At 63.6% G+C, this 16,265-nt stretch overlaps 2 protein-coding genes across 2 annotated transcripts in view; one reads left to right on the top strand and one right to left on the bottom strand.

Moving 5' to 3' along the window:
* The window catches only part of CHLRE_01g010250v5 (uncharacterized protein), an 18,624-nt gene extending 15,111 nt beyond the window's left edge, over positions 1-3,513 (top strand). Inside the window, exons 25-29 of the mRNA XM_043058284.1 lie at positions 232-287; positions 709-905; positions 1,240-1,299; positions 1,493-1,777; positions 1,898-3,513. Of these exons, the coding sequence (XP_042928198.1) occupies positions 232-287; positions 709-905; positions 1,240-1,299; positions 1,493-1,777; positions 1,898-1,981 (682 nt within the window). The 3' untranslated portion in view covers positions 1,982-3,513. The remainder of the gene's footprint in view (positions 1-231; positions 288-708; positions 906-1,239; positions 1,300-1,492; positions 1,778-1,897) is intronic.
* A 3,302-nt stretch (positions 3,514-6,815) lies between these two features.
* CHLRE_01g010201v5 (uncharacterized protein) lies at positions 6,816-14,199 on the bottom strand. The gene is made up of 10 exons (XM_043058283.1): positions 13,758-14,199; positions 13,346-13,544; positions 12,653-12,921; positions 10,277-12,244; positions 9,949-10,234; positions 9,528-9,617; positions 8,912-9,007; positions 8,554-8,740; positions 8,022-8,209; positions 6,816-7,810 (listed from the first exon to the last, which is right to left on the bottom strand). The coding sequence occupies exons 1-9, from the start codon at positions 13,995-13,997 to the stop codon at positions 8,050-8,052; spliced, it is 3,495 nt and encodes a 1,164-aa protein (XP_042928197.1). The 5' UTR covers positions 13,998-14,199; the 3' UTR covers positions 6,816-7,810; positions 8,022-8,049.
* Between the last annotated feature and the right edge of the window lie 2,066 nt (positions 14,200-16,265).

Raw genomic sequence — 16,265 nt, 5'->3', positions numbered from 1 at the left:
AGGGAGCAGAGGCAAAATGGGTTGTGGTGAAACAGACCGAGCTAGGAGCAGCATCAGGACAAATCCGCAGGGACAGCACAAGGTTGTCGAGGGGGATGCGCTCTGGCTGGCGTGTGTGAGAGGGACTGTCGCGGTCCTGGCTGTGGTCTATGCCGTTGAAAGACCGTTCGACCGGTGACTCCTCACTTTCTTCACCACAAGAATGTTTGTTGTTTGCGTCGTGCCGCGCAGTCGCGAGATCGTGGCTGCAGTGGCGCGCGCGGCGGAGGGCCGACTGACCATTCCTGGTGAGGACACTAAGCGCAGCTGTGTGTATGCGTGTGTGTGTGTGTGTGTGTGTGTGTGTGTGTGTGTGTGTGTGTGTGTGTGTGTGTGTGTGTGTGTTAAAAAACGAAGCCCGCCCAATGCGTGTGTGTGTGTATGTGTGTGTGTGTGTGTGTGTGTGTGTGTGTGTGTGTGTGTGTGTGTGTGTGTGTGTGTGTGTGTGTGTGTGTGTGTGTGTGTGTTCTCGGCATACGTGGCGCGCAGCTGCCCGCAGCCGGCACCTCCCTCCGCACCAACTCCGCATCCCCACACAACACCCACATTTTCCCCGACTCATGCCCGTCGTGCCTGTCCATCCCCCGTCCCTATCTTGCACGGGCGGCTTATTATCCCCACGGCTCCCATAACCGTCACAACAACCGCCCCCCGGGTTCCCGAACACAGACCCGCGTGATCTGCTGGCGGCGGCGCAGTCGGCCGTGCGCACGCTGGGCAGCGCCACGGCCTGTGTGGCGGCGCTGTCACTGCCCGACACGCTGTCCATCGCCAACCTGGGCGACAGCGGCTGCCGCGTGGTGCGGCGCGGCGCGCTGGTGCTGGCGACCAGCCCGCAGGAGCACACCTTCAACATGCCCTACCAGGTAGGAGCGAGGGCGGAGGAGTAAGAGGCCGGCGTTGAGGCGTTGGGCGAATCAAGCGAGAGACAAGGATCCGGGATGGTGCGCCTGTAGCGGACTACCGATGATGCGGGCAGTAGCAGTGTGGTGGGCGGGCAACAGCAGCTGCCGCTCAGGTAGCCCCGGCGTACCCAGTCAACCCCGGCGTGCTTGGTGAAGCGTCGAGTAGGCGCTGCATGGTTTGGTGGCGTGGTTGCGGGGCTGCAGTTCTCTGATTGTACGGTATCATTTCATGCGCTAATCGTCCACGTGTCCTGTCCCCACCGCGCTCGCCGGAACCCCCACCACCCACACGCAGCTGGCGCACCCTGACAACCTGCCAGAGACCGACACGGCCGCGGACGCCAATGTCTACCAGGTGGGTGCGGCTCTTGCCCGCCGCGAACCCCTCCTGGTGGTCACCTGACGTGTCGCCGTTGCATACGCTGCCTGACCTGCTGGAGTGGCACGGGCCCCAAAGATCCCTGCCACTGCCACTGCTTTTCACCGCGCCTTCCTGCAAACCGTCTAACCGCCAACCGCTGTCGAACGTTGCGTGTACGGCGCGGCAGGTGGCGCTGCGGCCGGGTGACGTGGTCATCATGGCAACCGACGGTCTGTACGACAACATGTGGGACGAGGAGATCGTTTCTGTTGCAACAACCGCCATGAGTCAGGCGGCGGGTGCCGCCACCGCGGCGGCGGGCGCGGGTGGCGGTGGCGGTTTCCTGCCCGTGCCGGCGGCTGCGGCGGCGGCTCAGCAGCTGGCGGCCACGCTGGCCAACACGGCGTTCCGGCACGCGCAGGACCCGTCGTTCCGCTCGCCCTGGGCCGTGGAGCTGGCGAACCAGCCCAACGTGAGTACTTGCGCACACACGTAGCGGGTTAGCTTCCGTAGCTTACTTGATGTCGAGCGCTGACCTAGCTCGGCTCCCTGACCCGCTTGCGCTCGTCCTGCTCCACACACATGCACACAGGCCACGTGGCTGCAGCGGCTGTTCCCGCGCGGCGGCAAGATGGATGACATCACAGTGGTGGTGGCGGTGGTGACTGCGGTGTAATGCCAAGCTGGTGTGGGGTTTGGTTTTGCAGCACACCATGAAGCAGCTGGGCACAGAGGAGGAGGCAGGAGCAAGGGAGCCGCGGCTGCAGGTGACAGAGGTTGGGGAGACGCAGCTTGCCGACGCCACGACTCGATGACAGCCTGCTGGGGTTCACACCTGGCGTCTTCAGATGGGGTTGCTTGTGGACATTCGATGTGCTGCCACACGCGCGAGCCCATCCGGCATCCGGGGGCCCGACCTGCGGCTGAGATGGACACACAGGCGCCCGCGTGGGTGTGGAACGCAGAGGACCAAAGGAGGAGGAGGCTGGGTTGGCGGTGCGGGCGACTGTGCAGGACATGCTTGCGTGGAGGCATGTGCACGCGGGCCGCGTGAGCGTTCCGGGCACGGGGCACGCAGCGTCAGAAAGCAATTACCGTAACAGGCAGCAGGATGCAGGGGTTGAGAGGTGGGAGTGAAAGCGCTGCGCATAAGACGATAAGAGTGCAATGTGTGGGATTGTAAGGCGGTGTGATTGCTTTTTGCTGAATAAGCCTGCGGGTGCTGCGCAGTGTTGTCATTACTTCGTGCGTGTCCCTGGACGTGGCGTGCTATCTTTTGGAAGTTCGCACGCTCCTTGTTACTGTCTATGCACCGTACACTACCGTAACAAGACTTTCTTACAGTCACGCCTGTGCAGACTGGAAGGTGTACATGAGATTTACCTACGTACGATATCACATTTACAGCAGCATGTTAGCCATGTCGCAGATTAGATGCACTTCTAAGCGCGCGTATGGGGGACTGTCATGTGTATCCCCATCACCGTAGATGCACATTCAAGTACGGGGGCTGCGGCGTAATGAGTGCGTCCATGCTGCACGTCGCACGACGCCGCCCCGTCTGTGCGACGCTGCCCGTACATGTCTCAAGGTAATGGCGCAAAGATCAATTCTAGATTTTGTGAACAATGGGTGCTGCTTCCAGCAGTAATATTGCAGTCAGGATGTAGAGGTCAAAGGCGAATGGGCAGACAGGTATCTTTGTTGCAAGGCCGTGAGCAAGCCGTGACTGCATGCGGACGCTGTTAATAGCGTCCGCATGTTCCTTCCGCTGACAGGTATTTATAAGGTGCTGAGAGCTGTGGGCGTAAGTACCGCGCTGATGATTTGGGCTCCTGTGGTGAGGTAGGGTTGAGCGGTTGCGGGCGGTGCGAACAAGGGCCATACATGACGGTGCAGGCTGGCAGCAGACAATCGAGGCAAACGTGTGTACGTGTGTGTGTGTGTGTGTGTGTGTGTGTGTGTGTGTGTGTGTGTGTGTGTGTGTGTGTGTGTGTGTGTGTGTGTGTGTGTGTGTGTGTGTGTGTGTGTTGGGGGGGTGGCTCGGGTTTTGGGTGGCAGTGGGTACAGGCGGTGCATTCTGTTCGGGGCGGAAAACCTTTTGCAGTTTGCACAGGGGCGGCAGCCGCTGCAGAGTTGGCATGGAAAGCACTGTCTGAAGCACACGGCGGTACATGGATCAGTAGATGTTTGTAAGTCATGCATGTGGGCGCCCTGCACCTGCCTGCACCTGCTGCCTCACGCACATCCGGACCTCGACTTCCAGCCCCTGCGCCACCTGCGCCACCTGCGCCTGCCTTGCTCCAGACGGCGGCCGGCAGGGGGGGGGGCAATCATTGCCTGAATGGTTGGGTACATAGACTCGGTGCAGGCGTGCGTGGACGTAAAAACGCCACGTGCGTCGCTCTCCCTACCTTTACTGCACCTCGGAAGTGGTGGCGTTCAGAAGGCGGGCCTGGCCCACCTCGTCTCCCCGACTCCCCCCCCATCCCTTAATATACACCCACTTGCCCAGGGTATCTACTTCTATTCTATCCTTCGACGCAAGGCATTATAGGCTACTGGGATGAGCAGATGAGCATCAGTGGTGGCCGCGGCGCGCTCAGGGACCCAGCGACGTCCCCAGCGATGTGCGCCCTGCCCAGCCAGTATGCTGTGGGCATGCATCTATGGTCACACGCCTAGTCCAAGCAGGTTGGGGCATTTGTGGGGCCGCCATACAGGCGCTGGGCCCGTCTATAGGCACTGCGCCGGGAGGGGCTGCCGGGCGCCCGGCCACCGTGTGGTCAGGGCACCGCTAGTAATGTCGGGCTGAGTGCCGTGTTTGCATGCCACCTAGTGTAGCTTGACACAGCGGGGCGGGTCAGGCGCGCCGCACAGCCTCCGGGGCACTGAGTGCTACACACGCTGCCCCGCAGCGGGCACGCCCACACGCCCACAAATAATGATGAAGGCATGCATGCACTCCGGCGCACCCACAACCACATGGCCTGGAGCCTCTGGTGCATAGCAGCTGACATGTCACATATGTTTCCTGGATTATGACGCCGGCAGCCGGCCTGCGCCCGGTCGCACGCCCGGGGCTCGCTCGTGAGTCGTGACTGGTTTGCCAAGCGGCGGCAGCGGTGATGCAGGGTGAGAGGAAGGCATGTGTGTACACCATACGGGCTTCATGTCGTCCCTTTCGCTGTCTCCTGTCCCTAATGTATGTCGCAGCCTTGTCACATAGCCTTCCGGCCCCCTGTGGGCGCCGGCCGATGGCACAAGAGCGTCGGCTGGCCTAGCTGGGCAGCGCTCAGGGCCCCACCATGGCGCCGCGGCCTGGGCTCCTGCGTGCTACGCCCTGCCGGGCGCAACTGCAGTGGCGGCTGCTGGTCTCATCATACAAGCTAGCTGGGAGCCCAAGGGCCGACTGTGCACGCGGCGGAGGGGCCGGGCGGGCCCCGGTGGCCCCGAGGTGGCGCGGCGAGGGTCGCCGGCGACGGCACGGCGAGGCACACCTGCGCCATGCGGCTTCTTGCCTGTACGAGTATTTCATAATGCATATATAATATGTATCTATGTTGCGTGTGGTACAAGTGGCCTCGGGGCCGGTGTAATTAATTGTTTACGCCTTTCCAGCGCGACCGACCCTCACGCGAGCCGCGCAAGCAAGGTCAGGCTAAAAGTCGCCACTTTCCTGGCGTCGGTTCCTCCATATCCCTATTAGCATATGCGCTCATGTAAAAGATCACAAACAAGATACGTTGAAGTGGGGGTAGGCCGACTCATTCAGAGATGCGGACCCGCCAACCATGCCGACATGCCCACACGCGGACCTGCGATGTGCGCCCTGCCCAGCCAGTATGCTGTGGGCATGCATCTATGGTCACACGCCTAGTCCAAGCAGGTTGGGGCATTTGTGGGGCCGCCATACAGGCGCTGGGCCCGTCTATAGGCACTGCGCCGGGAGGGGCTGCCGGGCGCCCGGCCACCGTGTGGTCAGGGCACCGCTAGTAATGTCGGGCTGAGTGCCGTGTTTGCATGCCACCTAGTGTAGCTTGACACAGCGGGGCGGGTCAGGCGCGCCGCACAGCCTCCGGGGCACTGAGTGCTACACACGCTGCCCCGCAGCGGGCACGCCCACACGCCCACAAATAATGATGAAGGCATGCATGCACTCCGGCGCACCCACAACCACATGGCCTGGAGCCTCTGGTGCATAGCAGCTGACATGTCACATATGTTTCCTGGATTATGACGCCGGCAGCCGGCCTGCGCCCGGTCGCACGCCCGGGGCTCGCTCGTGAGTCGTGACTGGTTTGCCAAGCGGCGGCAGCGGTGATGCAGGGTGAGAGGAAGGCATGTGTGTACACCATACGGGCTTCATGTCGCCCCTTTCGCTGTCTCCTGTCCCTAATGTATGTCGCAGCCTTGTCACATAGCCTTCCGGCCCCCTGTGGGCGCCGGCCGATGGCACAAGAGCGTCGGCTGGCCTAGCTGGGCAGCGCTCAGGGCCCCACCATGGCGCCGCGGCCTGGGCTCCTGCGTGCTACGCCCTGCCGGGCGCAACTGCAGTGGCGGCTGCTGGTCTCATCATACAAGCTAGCTGGGAGCCCAAGGGCCGACTGTGCACGCGGCGGAGGGGCCGGGCGGGCCCCGGTGGCCCCGAGGTGGCGCGGCGAGGGTCGCCGGCGACGGCACGGCGAGGCACACATGCGGCTTCTTGCCTGTACGAGTATTTCATAATGCATATATAATATGTATCTATGTTGCGTGTGGTACAAGTGGCCTCGGGGCCGGTGTAATTAATTGTTTACGCCTTTCCAGCGCGACCGACCCTCGCGCGAGCCGCGCAAGGTCAGGCTAAAAGTCGCCACTTTCCTGGCGTCGGTTCCTCCATATCCCTATTAGCATATGCGCTCATGTAAAAGATCACAAACAAGATACCTTGAAGTGGGGGTAGGCCGACTCATTCAGAGATGCGGACCCGCCAACCATGCCGACATGCCCACACGCGGACCTGCGATGTGCGCCCTGCCCAGCCAGTATGCTGTGGGCATGCATCTATGGTCACACGCCTAGTCCAAGCAGGTTGGGGCATTTGTGGGGCCGCCATACAGGCGCTGGGCCCGTCTATAGGCACTGCGCCGGGAGGGGCTGCCGGGCGCCCGGCCACCGTGTGGTCAGGGCACCGCTAGTACCGTAATGTCAGGCTGAGTGCCGTGTTTGCATGCCACCTAGTGTAGCTTGACACAGCGGGGCGGGTCAGGCGCGCTGCACAGCCTCCGGGGCACTGAGTGCTACACACGCTGCCCCGCAGCGGGCACGCCCACACGCCCACAAATAATGATGAAGGCATGCATGCACTCCGGCGCACCCACAACCACATGGCCTGGAGCCTCTGGTGCATAGCAGCTGAAATGTCACATATGTTTCCTGGATTATGACGCCGGCAGCCGGCCTGCGCCCGACCAAGACCCCGCCCGTCCAAGAAAACCGAGGGGGCTTGTGTGTATAGTGTGTACGACGACAGCAGAGCATTACACCGGCATATCATATCCAATGTATGTTGCATCCACGCACAAAAGTGGCACGTGCAGAGTGATGACCCCTCATGCAGAGCTGTGACTATTCTGTGATTAAGCATAGATAGATGGAGAGACCCACAGGTCCGAACCCGCCGTACTCATATGCGCACACGCACAACACCAGCCAGGGGCACCACCATTGCACCGCTCGCGTTCTTCACCGGCCGCGTATGCACCACAGCCACTGGCATGCCACAAGAGACACAAGCACGCCCAAATTTGATAAGCCGTACAATACCCTGCGATCCATGGTTTTCTCGTGGTTGGCAGAAAATATAAACCATCGTGCATCATATGTGCGGACGCAGCGCAGATGGATGGGAGCGGCCACAGCTTGATTGCCCAGGGTGGTTTTCAGTCGTGCAGCGTTTGCAGACTTGCAATACAAACCGCATCCACAGGAGGCAGCAGCAGGATGCAGCGCACTTCAACAGCAGCGGGTAATGGTGTTCATTTCTTGGTTTTAGCAAACAATACGGTCGGTCCATGCTGGGAACCCAGCACGCTTATCTATCGCACCAGCTCTCAATTGTCCTCTACAACTTTAGCTTTAGCTTGATCTCTCAAATGCAAAGGACTGATGCCCCGCTGCCGACCCAGTACTATACATGACCATCCGTACGGAGTATTTACACGGTTTCACACGCACACACACCATGCAGGTGCCATCCGTTCATGTCATTATATCATATCTACCCTTCTCTCAAAGCAGACAAAGCCGTTGTTTATGCATGGCAGCACGCAATGCGCTGGTTGCGCATGCACTAAAGAGCACATTTGGTGCATTACTGTGGAACTACAAGGTTGTAGGGCGGGTTGCCATCGCAGAAGGAGCCGCCGACGGCCATGTGGACTGCAATGTACACCCCGTTGGAGGTCATGGCGGTGGGCACGTTGGCGGTAGAGCTGCCGTAGGCGACGGCGCCGGTAGCGATCTACACAGCATCAACGTGAAATTATGAAGGCCGGGGTCAGCATAGGTGTGGCTGGATGAAGGTAGGTTGGGTAAGGCAGGATAGAATCATGTCGGAACGTGCCGGATCGTGCAGGCAGACGTAGCTACCCACTAATGCAAGCAAGGTAATGCCGACCACCGCGCACTAGGTAAGCGATCACTGCCACCTGCTGTAATAACAAGCAACCCACCTTGGAGACGGTGAAGGTGGTGCCGTAGCTAGCCGAAGGGCACGGTGACGGCGGAGAGGGTGTCGAAGTTCTTGAACTGGCCGGGAGTGAAAGTGGGCGGGCTGATGTAGCTCTGGTACACTTGCAGCGCGGAAGAGGTGACGCTGGCGCCCGGGGCCGGAGCGAAGAAGACGTAGGTGGCGGCAGCGCTGTGCGTGGCGTGGCGTGTAGGGAGGAGCGAGCGAGGGGTGAGCAGGTCGGCGGGTGGCACAGTGAGGCAGAAAGTATGGAGCGGGCGGGTAGGTGTGAACGTAGTTCGGTTATTAGAGCAGCTGTCCATGATTGCCAAGCTCGTGGCTGGGCTTGCTGATGCGTAGCCTATACAAGGCGGCCAGCAGTGATGCGGTCATGCATGCAGCCATGTAAGGGCAGCCTATTGCCGCATGCAGCAGCTAATAACAGCATCAGCAGGCAGCAGAAACGGCGAGGGGTCCTGTACCGCAACCAGGGTGTTCGACCGCATCCGTCCATCCAGAAAGAAACCATAACTCACCCGTTGGCGTTGGTGAACACAAAGCTCAGCTTGCCCATGATGTAGCCCTTGCCGATGGAGTTCTGGGCGCAGCCCGCGCACATGTCAAACGTGTACGTTGTTGTTGTGCCGACTTTGAAGGGGCTGCTGCTCGTGGCGGGCGCGAAGCGGAAGTAGCCGCCCCAGGCGGACGTGTCGGCGCGCGCAGCTGCAAGCCGTCAGCAGGCACGTGGCGGCGGCGGGGGGCGGGGGGGGGGGTGTTGAAAGCATGCAGTTCGTTGCGGCGGTTGCCAGCAGCAGGCAGGCACGGGCGCACGCCAGTTACGCCGCCCGTACACCATCCACACAACGCCTAACTAATCATGAACGCAACGCTCACCCCAGTACACGTTGCCGGGGTAGGAGCCGGAGGGCAGCAGGATCTCAGTGGTGGAGGCGGCCTGGGCCAGGGTCCAGCTGTCCAACACTGACTTGACTGCGGTGGCAAAATGGATGCATGGAGCAGGGGCGGCGGGTCAGGGAGGTGTAAGGCGAGATTGATCCAGCGGGGGATCTCGGTAATGGGGGCGTACTGGAGCCGGCCGGGACTGGCCCGTCTTCCCCCGCCCCCGCCCTTGCCTTCACACGACTTGCCCACGGCAGGGTCTCTCCATTTCAGCGGAGGGTGAGCGAGCAGGGTTGGCTGGGTAGGGAAGGCTTAGCTTTCTCTACCTGTATTTCAAGAGCCCCGCCCCGCCCCTGGCCCAGGCCCTACAGGCCCTTCGTACAGCTGTCCCGTCCCGCCGAGCACATACCACGTAATTTTGCACCACCGCGCACCCCCTCCAAGATTATTATGACAACTCCGCGCACCCCCCGCCGGGGTGCGCGGTACTGCAGCATTCGGGAAATTTTAATTAATTACATGCGCGGTGATCTCCTTAAGGTACGGTACGTGGATTGCGGCACGCACACGACACGTTGCCCTAATTATTGCTATCATTCTCGAGACTCACGAGGGAAGGCCCAGGCGGTGTCGGAGCGGCAGGTGCAGGTGGAGGGCTTGGTGATAGTGTACAGACGGAACCAGGAGCAGGAGAGGCAGGCTGCGAGCAGGAAGGCGGCACAGGCGCGGTGCACAATCATGTCAATGCGTGCTGTTTCAATGCCGAAGCAGTTGATTGACTACGGCAGAACGTCCAGGGACGTCCTGTGCGCGTGTGGTCGTCACGGCAAGTAAGCAGCGCCGCCCTGCATACCGTGCCTAACCTCCCAGCATGACTATCCTCCCTGCATGCCTCGGCCACCCGCCTCGCTCCATCCAATGCACCCCCAGTGCTGCACACTGCGCACTGCTGCGCGCACACACCGCCCTGTGCACACGGCTGGACCTCCTGCCGAGCCCTCTTCTTGGCTTTCAACTCCTGGCCGCCTTACCATAGTTGGTGGTATCCGTGAGGATGCGCTCCACGTAAATGTACTTGCTCACTGTGGTGTAGGTGGTGTCGTTGTAGCAGACGATGGCCTTGCTGGCGCCAACGACGGCATAGCCCAGGAAGCTTTGCAGCTGCGTCGTTCCGTCGGTCATGAGGTAGAGCGGCGCGGTGGCAGCGGTGTTGCCAGTCAGGGGGTCGGTGTAGGTGTAGGTGCCGGTGGGCTTGGCGATGCAGCCGCCGGCGGCACTGAAGAAGCCATTGACGGTGCGCGCGGGGTCAGTCTCAAACTGTTGGGGGTTGGAGTTGGCTTCCACGAAGCAAGTGCCCACCGGCACGCAGGTGGAGCAAGCCATGTTGGGGATGTTGGCCGCGGTCAAAACGCTATTGGCAGGGCAGGTGGAGGGCACGGTGCACGCGGCGATATTGGGGGTGGGGGGCGCGGGAGAGGGAGGAGTGGGAGAGGGAGGGGCGGGAGAGGGAGGGGCGGGAGAGGGAGGGGCGGGGGAGGGAGGCGCAGGCGAGGGAGGGGCCGGCGAGGGAGGCGCAGGAGAAGGAGGCGCCGGCGAGGGAGGGGCAGGCGAAGGGGGCTCCGGGGAGGGAGGGGCGGGAGAGGGAGGGGCAGGTGAAGGAGGCGCGGGCGAGGGAGGCGCAGGCGAAGGGGGCTCCGGGGAAGGGGGGGCGGGAGATGGAGGCGCGGGCGACGGAGGAGCAGGTGAAGGGGGCTCGGGGGAGGGAGGGGCGGGAGAGGGTGGCGCGGGCGACGGAGGCTCGGGCGAGGGAGGGGCAGGCGAAGGGGGTTCGGGCGAGGGAGGAGCGGGAGAGGGAGGCTCGGGCGACGGGGGCTCAGGCGAGGGAGGGGCAGGCGAAGGGGGCTCGGGCGAGGGAGGCTCGGGCGACGGAGGCACGGGCGAGGGAGGGGCAGGCGAAGGGGGCTCGGGGGAGGGAGGAGCGGGAGAGGGAGGCGCGGGCGACGGAGGCTCGGGCGAGGGAGGGGCAGGCGAAGGGGGTTCGGGGGAGGGAGGAGCGGGAGAGGGAGGCTCGGGCGACGGAGGCTCAGGCGAGGGAGGGGCCGGCGAAGGGGGCTCGGGAGAGGGAGGCTCGGGCGACGGAGGCTCCGGCGAGGGAGGGGCAGGCGAAGGGGGCTCGGGGGAGGGAGGAGCGGGAGAGGGAGGCTCGGGCGACGGAGGCTCAGGCGAGGGAGGGACAGGCGAAGGGGGCTCGGGGGAGGGAGGGGCGGGAGAGGGAGGCTCGGGCGACGGAGGCTCGGGCGAGGGAGGGGCAGGCGAAGGGGGCTCGGGCGAGGGAGGGGCAGGCGAAGGGGGCTCGGGCGACGGAGGCTCAGGCGAGGGAGGGGCGGGCGACGGGGGCTCGGGGGAGGGAGGGGCGGGAGAGGGAGGCTCGGGCGACGGAGGCTCAGGCGAGGGAGGGGCGGGCGACGGGGGCTCGGGGGAGGGAGGGGCGGGCGAGGGAGGGGCAGGCGAAGGGGGCTCGGGGGAGGGAGGGGCGGGAGAGGGAGGCTCGGGCGACGGAGGCTCAGGCGAGGGAGGGGCAGGCGAAGGGGGCTCGGGGGAAGGAGGGGCGGGAGAGGGAGGTGCGGGTGACGGAGGCTCGGGCGAGGGAGGGGCAGGCGAAGGGGGCTCGGGGGAGGGAGGGGCAGGCGAAGGGGGCTCGGGCGACGGAGGCTCAGGCGAGGGAGGGGCGGGCGACGGGGGCTCGGGGGAGGGAGGGGCGGGCGAGGGAGGGGCAGGCGAAGGGGGCTCGGGGGAGGGAGGGGCGGGAGAGGGAGGCTCGGGCGATGGAGGCTCAGGCGAGGGAGGGGCAGGCGAAGGGGGCTCGGGCGACGGAGGCTCAGGCGAGGGAGGGGCAGGCGAAGGGGGCTCGGGGGAAGGAGGGGCGGGAGAGGGAGGTGCGGGTGACGGAGGCTCGGGCGAGGGAGGGGCAGGCGAAGGGGGCTCGGGCGACGGAGGCTCGGGCGAGGGAGGGGCAGGCGAAGGGGGCTCGGGGGAGGGAGGGGCGGGTGAGGGAGGCGCGGGTGACGGAGGCTCGGGCGAGGGAGGGGCAGGCGAAGGGGGCTCGGGGGAGGGAGGGGCGGGAGAGGGAGGCGCGGGCGACGGGGGCTCGGGCGACGGAGGCGCAGGCGAAGGGGGCTCGGGGGAGGGAGGGGCGGGTGAGGGAGGCGCGGGTGACGGAGGCTCGGGCGAGGGAGGGGCAGGCGAAGGGGGCTCGGGGGAGGGAGGGGCGGGAGAGGGAGGCGCGGGCGACGGGGGCTCGGGCGACGGAGGCGCAGGCGAAGGGGGCTTGGGGGAGGGAGGGGCGGGAGAAGGAGGAGCGGGGGAAGGAGGTTCGGGCGACGGCGGAGCAGGCGAAGGGGGCTCGGGGGAAGGAGGGGCGGGGGAAGGAGGAGCGGGGGAAGGAGGAGCAGGGGAAGGAGGAGCGGGGGAAGGAGGGGCGGGGGAAGGAGGAGCGGGGGAAGGAGGAGCAGGTGAAGGGGGCTCAGGGGAGGGAGGTCCGGGGGAAGGGGGACCGGGGGAAGGGGGACCCGGAGAAGGGGGTCCGGGGGAAGGAGGGGCGGGGGAAGGCGGGGCGGGTGACGGAGGGCTGGGGGAAGGAGGGTCGGGGGAAGGAGGGTCGGGGGAGGGAGGGGCGGGGGAGGGAGGGGCGGGGGAAGGAGGGGCGGGGGAAGGAGGAGCGGGGGAAGGAGGAGCGGGGGAAGGAGGAGCGGGGGAAGGAGGAGTGGGGGAAGGAGGAGCGGGCGACGGCGGCTTAGGGGAGGGTGGCGCGGGCGAGGGAGGGGCGGGCGACGGTGGCTTGGGCGAGGGAGGAGCAGGCGAGGGCGGCTTGGCAGTGCAGGCTGCAAGGCCTGTGATGGGGACAACGACGTTGCTGCAGACGCCATCGCCGCATGAGCCGCCACAGCCCGCGCAGGTGCTCTGGACACCGCAGTCGGTGTTGCCGCTGAGCTGGCCGTCGTGCACTGCAGTAGCAAATGAAGTGGGCGGGCGGGGCGGGTGGGGCGGGGCACACAAGGCAATCGCCGGGCGGAGAAGCAAAGTGCGTGCATGGGATACCGGTACGTGGCGACTGCATTCCGGGGGCGAGCGAGGGCAGCGGGAGCAGGCAAGGAAGCACAGCAAGGAAGCACAGCAGGCAGGTGGCAGATGCATCACTTTCCCCCGCCCATGCATAGCTAGGCAGACGAGTGGCGGCTACTGGGGCTCTCCGCCGTGCGACACACGTACAGTATGCACATCAACACGTACGGCGGCAGTTGATGCGGAGCGGCGGCCGTACACCTATCATACATCATGCTATCACCGATTGATGAACGCTGCTCGCTGATGAACCTCAACACTTCAACAGGGGCACACCCATGTCATTAGCAACGAAAACGCGCTCACCCTGCAGGGTGACGAAGGTGGCGCCGTACACAACATTTATAGTGGAGGTGAGGACTGTGTCGCAGTAGCCCCCAGCCGCAATGGTGACGCCGTTGCAGGACGTCGTAGTGCAGCCGCCGGGGGCGCCGGTGGCGGCGGCGCTGCAGCAATACCAACTAATGGAGGATCCCTTGCAGGCGGTGAAGTCCAGCTTCACGACCTGCGAGCGAGCACGAAACAAACGGATGGGAAGGGTCCGTGGGGAGGCGAAGCCGACTACCTAACTGCCCGCCGCAAGCCCAACCGTTGCCATCTTGTGCGTGAGCGCAGCTAGCAGGGCATTGCATCGCCCAAAAGATCTGAATGCTGAGGCCCAGTGGAGAAGCTGACTCTGGCACGGTAATGTTAGGCTGTGCCTGCTGTGATGACCCACCGTAGTGGAGACTCCGTCCGAGGAAACGCACGAGGCCTTGATGCATGTCGCCAGCGACGAGCAGCTCAGGCTGCATGCAAGCAGCCCACGCCTCGCCTGGTATAGTGTTTGTGCATTTGAGCTTGCAAGCGAGATGCCCTGTCGGCCAGCGTCAGCGCCAGGCGCCATCATCATAAGAGCTGCGCCGGCAACCAGCAGGAGCAGCGCCAGCGCTGCGCCAGCGCGGCGGGGGCGAGCCATTGTGCCTTTGAACAGTCCAAGACAATCAAGCGATGTAGCCTTAAGGGATGTAGTGGTTGGCAAAGTAAGCGCAGAAACTCGCGCCGTGCGTGAGGGCACACTGAAAACGCGTTAAACGCGTCGCCAGGGGCGCACACCGCAAGCTGGGGTGCTGCTCCAACAACTGCGCACGTAAATCAAACTACACTACACCTCTGACTACAATACATCGCCCGGCGGGGCCGCTTAAGTATTGTAATGCCTTCGAGTGAGCAACCGCTGTTTGAGCCGTTGGGCTCCGCCGTTTGGTTGGGCCGTTTAGGTCCGCCACCCTGTTTGGCTCCGGGATCGTAGTTCATACTGCCACGAAATGTAGATGTTGCGGATTTAAACAACTGCAATCCAACATGCCTCGCAGACGTACAGTGGACGGAGCTAAACGGGCGGGCGTCGCGCCCAGCAGCAGGGCCGCGCGTTGGCCGCCGCAAAGTTGCTGTTCACAACCACAAAACCGCCAACTGCAGGCCTTGCAACATGCCGTCGCATGACACGCTATCTATGTGAAAACCAGTCACGATGCATCGCAGCGGGCGCGTCCTGCTGGCGCCGCCAGGAATGAGCGAGGAAGTCAGTTCACAGCCCCCCGCACGCACGCAAGCAAGGCCTGCTGCCGTGCACAACTCTCACGCACTCTCAGGGGCCACTCATGTTACTGGTCCAGAACCATTCCCATTGTACTAATAGCACATACATACCATGTCACTGTACTGGGCCCAGGGCACTACTAACTCGCTCGCATCGACCGTCAATGTCGCGACCGTCAGCGGTGAGGACACATCAGGTCTAACTAAGACTACTTGAAGCAAGTAAAATGCGTGTCTGTTACGGCAACACTGGGAACCGAAGACACCACTTCAGCGACAAGCCCTCTGCAACAGCTCTGCGAACCGTAGTGCAAGAAGGGCCCACCCCGAGTGCAAGTAGTAAAGACATACACTGCTGGCAGCGTCTGTATCTTGCTCCACGCTTTGCTCCGGACGACATCGCAAGGCCTTGGGTGTACCAGGATACACACGCGGCGGATTTGGCTAGCTACCAGTGGTCTAACCCTGCCGCGCCCAGGAGGGGTGCCGCGGCCACCCCTTGCCCGCTGCTGGCAACAACCAACGTCTTCAGCCGCTCGCTTTGCCCGCACTTTGCGCATTTTACTGCACTCCAATGAAAGCATGCACTTCGTGCCGCCCCCACACGGCAACTGACCCTAACCGACTCACGGCAACCCCCGGGGACATCCGTGGCAATCCCCCTGCTGCGTAAATGGATGGCTTGCCCACACCCATCTCAAGGATAGGTGAGTGGTGGTGTTCTATCCTTGAAATGTGGTCTAATTTGACCTTGGGGCCGCGGTGCCCCGTGTGTGCCGCCAACCACTGCCCACCTTCACTGCATTGATTGCTTGCCTGCGTTCTTACGGCCCTGCTGCAGTACAGACACAGCTGTTTGTACAGCGCACTATCCTTCCATCTGCAATCCGGCGGTTCCTCGCCGCCCCTGCGCCCTGCATGTGCCCTTGCAAGTGCCCCCTCAACATACACCCGGTAACACCCTCGTGCCATACCCCGCTGCGCGTGCCCCTCGACGCCCCCCAGGTCCCTGCCTGGATTTTGCGAACCATGCACATCTGCATACTGTATTCTGCACACTGTACATAGTGTGTGTCCACTACGGGACACTCTTATTTACACATTTGCCCCGTTTCCAGGCACCTCCCGTGGTTCTGTGAAGCTCGTTCTAGCTAGTCTTCTGCCTGCCCCGCCGCCCGCATCCCAGGGCTAACCCCTGACAATAACCGCTTTCCCTCGACGTTCCCCCTCTTCCCTGGCCAAGTGCGCACCCCTGCGTGCCCCTGGCTCTTCACGTCGAAGAAAAGTGGAGAAAGCCAGGGGTCAGGGATGAACGCCTAGCGGGATGTGGGCGGACCGGCCGGCAGATGCCTGGTCCGCCTCCCCCCTCCCCTGGCACTCCCCTACCTGGTCCGCCTCCCGTCCCCTGGCGCTCCACGCTTTCCTTCGATTGGACGAAGTTCACAGGCACCAGGGGAGGTGCCCCTCGATCCCTTTCCAGCCACCTTTCGCCCTGGTGCGGCCTTCTCTCCCCTGGCTCTCCACGCTTTCTTCCAATGAGTTTAGGCGCTGCCCGGCAGGGTAGATAGGCCCGCCAGGGGAGACAGCGCCCAGCAGAAGGATCGGCAGGGAGGGGAGGCAAGAGGGCAGCCAGGGGGGGAGCCTG

Source organism: Chlamydomonas reinhardtii, chromosome 1 (genome assembly GCF_000002595.2).
Source record: "Chlamydomonas reinhardtii strain CC-503 cw92 mt+ chromosome 1, whole genome shotgun sequence".
Lineage (NCBI taxonomy): Eukaryota > Viridiplantae > Chlorophyta > Chlorophyceae > Chlamydomonadales > Chlamydomonadaceae > Chlamydomonas > Chlamydomonas reinhardtii.
This window is presented reverse-complemented; position numbering and strand designations above follow the sequence as displayed.